Source organism: Stegostoma tigrinum, chromosome 48 (genome assembly GCF_030684315.1).
Source record: "Stegostoma tigrinum isolate sSteTig4 chromosome 48, sSteTig4.hap1, whole genome shotgun sequence".
NCBI classification, from domain to species: Eukaryota; Metazoa; Chordata; class Chondrichthyes; order Orectolobiformes; family Stegostomatidae; genus Stegostoma; species Stegostoma tigrinum.
The window spans coordinates 3,116,085-3,120,581 of NC_081401.1; the positions used below are offsets into that span (position 1 = coordinate 3,116,085).

General features: G+C 47.1%; 1 protein-coding gene across 1 annotated transcript in view; it reads right to left on the reverse strand.

Annotated features, from left to right (window-relative positions):
• Positions 1 to 2,120: 2,120 nt before the first annotated feature.
• LOC125450127 (cardiotrophin-2-like) overlaps positions 2,121 to 4,497 on the reverse strand; it is a 5,143-nt gene continuing 2,766 nt past the window's right edge. The window contains exons 2-3 of the mRNA XM_048526106.2: positions 4,253 to 4,389; positions 2,121 to 2,585 (exon numbers count right to left, since the gene is read on the reverse strand). Of these exons, the coding sequence (XP_048382063.2) occupies positions 2,121 to 2,585; positions 4,253 to 4,389 (602 nt within the window). The remainder of the gene's footprint in view (positions 2,586 to 4,252; positions 4,390 to 4,497) is intronic.

The window sequence follows — 4,497 nt, forward strand, 5'->3', positions numbered from 1 at the left end:
ATCTGTGCACAGGCTGCTATCTCTTAAGTCCCCTTACTCCCAGGGAGACATCTGTGCACTAACTGCTGTGGCTCAATCCCCTCTCTCAATATCTCAGGGAGAGATCTGCGCAATGACTGATGCCTTCAGCTTCCCCCCCGCCCTCTCTTTCAGGGAAATATCTGTACACTAACTGCTGTCTCTCAGTCCCCCTTCTTTCTCAAATTGACTAATACCCCAGTTCCCTCTCTCTAACAGCGAGATATCTTACCATGACTGCTGACTCTTAGTCCCCACTCTCCCAGGGAGATATCTGTAAACTGTCTGCTGTCTCTCAGTCAACTCTCTCTCTCTCTGTCTCTCAAGAATTTATCTGTACACTGACTGCTTTCTCTCGGTCGCCTCTCTCTCACTCGGGGTAATATCTGTTCATTTACTGGTCTTCCTTCGTCTCCTTTCTCTCAGGGATATGTCTTCTTGCTGACTAATATCTCTCAGTCCCCTTTCTCTCTCTCTCTCTCACTCTCTCTCCCACTCTCAGAGAAATAGCTGTACACAGACTGGTCTCTCTCAGGGCCCTTTCCCATTCAGGGAAATCTCTGTAGGCTAACTGGTGTCTCTCAGTCCCCTCTTTTTTTGCACAATGACTGGTATCTCACTGACCCCTCTGTCTTAAACAGGTGAGTAGCTCATTCCCCTCTCTTTATCGAGGAAATGTCTTACACTGACTGGTGTCTCTCAGTTCCCTACCTCTCTCTGTATTAGGGAGATATCTGTGCACTATACCCAACTTTTCGTCACCAGACACGAAACATTAACTCTGTTTTCTCCTTCACAGATGCTGCCAGACCTACTGAGATTTTCCAGCAACTTTGTGTTCCCGATTTACAGCATCCACAGTTGTTTTGGTTTTTATTTAGTCTCTTTCAGGGCCCCTTCTCACTCAGAGAGATATCTGTTCACTGACTGATATCTCCCAGGTCCTTGTATTTGTTTGAATATTGATTCTTATTGAGTTCACATTCCACTATTTGCCATATCGAGGCTAAAACCCATGTCCCCAGAAACTGACCAGGCTTTCTTGATGAATAATCAAGTGATAATACCAGTGGGCCATCGCCTCCCTTTATCGATAAGTTACTGAAGGTAACCCCTAGGATACAGCAAGTTATTGGGACGGCCAATGGAATGCTAGCCTTTACCATGAAATATCTTGATTACAGGAGCACTGGGGTCGTGCTTCAATTGCATTTGAGCTTGGTTTGACTGAAATGGAGCGCAGTGTGCACATTTGGATCCTTATCTCAGGAAAGATAAGAGTGAGTGTGAAAATCAATGTGTGCGTGTGAAAGAGAGCATGAGTGTGTGTACATATCTTTATCTTCATAATTCACAAGTTTTGCACAGATAACACCCAGCTGTGTTAGAAATACATTTTTATTGACACTTCTATAAGTCTCTGTCTAGGTAACATATAATTACCCTTCACAATACCAATTTACAACTTAAAGGCGAGGAAAATTTAGAATAAATTACTCTGCAAAGATATAATGGACAAAACCTTCGTAAAAATAACCATAATTTAAACACCCTTAGAAACAGAGCTATTTAAAAATTGCAAATATATTCTCAGTGTGTCCAATGTAGATTTTTTTTAACCCTGTCAGCATTTACAGCCCTAATTGTAGGCCATTTCTAACAAGGATTTGCTATGTAAATACGTCATGCTCAGCACCGCCACCAGATGGTCATAAGCCAATATTGCAGTTTGATGGGTTTCTACCCAGCATCGCCACTGGAAATGCAGATATAGAGGCGTGCTGACCACGCACAGAAAGCTTATGGCTAGGCAATGCCCAAGGAGGGAAATCAGTCAATTCTTTTGTGCAATTTCTGTGGCAGAATAGTGCAATTGTTATATTTGGTCAATTCGACCAGTTAAAGTCAGCAACTGTAAATCTCTATGTCAACTGTCACAAAGGTAGTGCAAATGCTAGCCACTAGGTGATACGCTAGAGTAAGAACATTGAGCATCAAGAGGAATCAAGACTTCATTCGAACCCCACCCCTCACCCACGGCTAGCATTCTGTGTCGGGAAGGGGGTATGGCAGGGAGGAAGCTCTGTCACCCCCATTCCCAGTCAGGCCGGGAACTTGTCCAAGAGGAGTGTGAAATCCCTCACTGTACGGTCGATCCAGTGCACGTACTCCCGGCAGACGAGATAACCTCGGAGTTTCCTCTCAAAGTCAGAGGGCCTGTGGGCCTCAGAGTCCAGGGTCTTGCCAACAGTGGGCAGGGGCTGAGCCAGGCTCTCCAGCAGGGAGCGCAGGTTGGCCACGAAGCCGTGGAGTTGGGCCTGGGCAAAGCTGAGCTGCTCTGTCAGCTGCCCGGGCCCCTGCCCAATGTCCAAGGCCCGGAGGTCATCCAGCACCAGCTGCAGGTACTCCAGCTGCAGGCTGTAGGCTTGGTAGGTTTCCGAAAGGCGCTCCCCATCCGTCAGCCTGCGCCAGGCCAGATATCCGATGGAGGGTGAGGGCAGCCCAAGGAGGACTACATCCGGGAGGGCGAAACCTGGCTCAGAGAGTGGGAGGCCCATCACTGTGAGCTGCTGGGTGGATGGAGGGGTGGAGAGAGATAGACAGAGAGAGAGAGAGAGAGAGAGAGAGGAGTCAGGGAAAACACCAAATTCACCACAGACCCCATGGAATGTTCAAATGAACAGAGATGATCAGTCCTGAAGCCCCCTCCCTGTTACCTCCTCCATCCCCGACGCCCCTCCCAATCTCTGTAAGCTCTTCCTGAACTGGACACTCTCCCTCCTCCAGCTCCACTCCCCTGACCCACCTTGACCACTGCTTTTCTTGGACACTGAGAAGACGTGGGGATCTCCCAGGGTCTGGCAACATTTGGTCAAATCCTGACATGTCCGGGAGGGTGAAACTGGGTGCAGAGAATCGGGGGCCCATTACTGTGATCCATTGAGGGGATGGAGACAGACAAAAAAAAAATAAGGAATTATGACACAGAGGATAATTTTGGAGGGTTTTTGTTTTGTCCTGACTGGGGATCTGTGACTCATCGTGTTCTGCAGGGATCAGTGTTGGGACTTTTGCTGTTTGCAATAGCTATCAAAATGATTTGGATGAAAATGCCCGTGGTCTGATCAGTAAGTTCGCAGAAGACATGACAATTGTTGAAATGTGTTGTGGACAGTGAGAAAGGTTGTCAAAGGATCCAGCAGGATATAGATTGATTGGAAGGTTGGGCAGAGAAATGGGAGCTGGAGTTTAATGCAGACAAGAGTGGGGTGATGTAATTGGGAGACCAGATGCAAGAGGGGAAGTATACAGTAAATGGCAAAACCCTTAGGAACACTGATCTGCAGAAGGATCTTGGTGTGCAAGTCTGCATCCACCTGCAAACAACAACACTTTTGGATAAGGTGCTAAAGAAAGTTATAGAACATAAATTCCTTCATTGGCTGGGGCATTGCATATAATAGTTGGCAAGTCTTGTTGCAATGGTAGATGACATTAGTTTGGCCACATTTAAAGCATTGTATGCAGTTCTGGTCACCGCACCATAAGAAGGATGTGGAGAATTTGGAGAGGGTGCAAAAGGGGTTTACAAGAATGCTGCCTGGACTGGAATGTATCAGATAAAAGGAGAGATTTGACAAACTTGGATTGATCCTCCAGAGCGCCAGAGGCTGAGTGGCGAACTGATACAAGGATATAAAATTATGAGAGGCATGGACAGAGTGTGAAGTGAGAGTCTTCTTCCCAGCATGGTAATGTCAAAAAACTCGGAGCATTGGTTTAAGGTGAGAGGGGAAAGTTGAAAGGAAATACGTGATGGAAGTATTTTACACAGATGGTGTCAGGTGCCTGGAACATGCTTGCAGGAGAGGTGAGAGAATCAGGCACGATAGCAATGTTTAAGTGACATTTAGACAGATACATGAACACATTGAGGATAGAGAGATATGAAGCACAAGCAGGCAGATGGGATCTTTTTTGCAAATTTATTCATTGGAGGAAGGCATCACAGGCAAGGCCAGCATTTATTGCCTATCCCTAATTAGTTTAGAATGGGCATCATGGTCAACACAGACATGATGGGCCAAAGTGCCAGACACTCAAAATTCTCTTAGAGTGTGTTCTCCAAGGGCAGTTGGTGAGGGCCCACTCCCCCCCAACTCGTGATCACTACCCACCCTACCACTACCCGATGCCAGTCCAAAGGGCACTGCCCACTTATGGTGATACTCACGTAGGTGCTCAGCAGAGAGGAAGTTTTCTCCTGCAGGTGGAGCAACAGGTCACAGGTCTGCTTGATTAATGTGGGCACAACAACGGGCACCCCCTGGGAATGACCCAGCAGCTGGATCAGGAGAAGGCTCAGAATCCCTGTAGGAAAAGGGAGCGGGCAGGGTGGAGAGTGAAAAAGAGACTGTTCAAGCTAGATTAGCCACCATGGATCAGGAACCTAATCACCTCCCTCCCTATCCCTCTGAA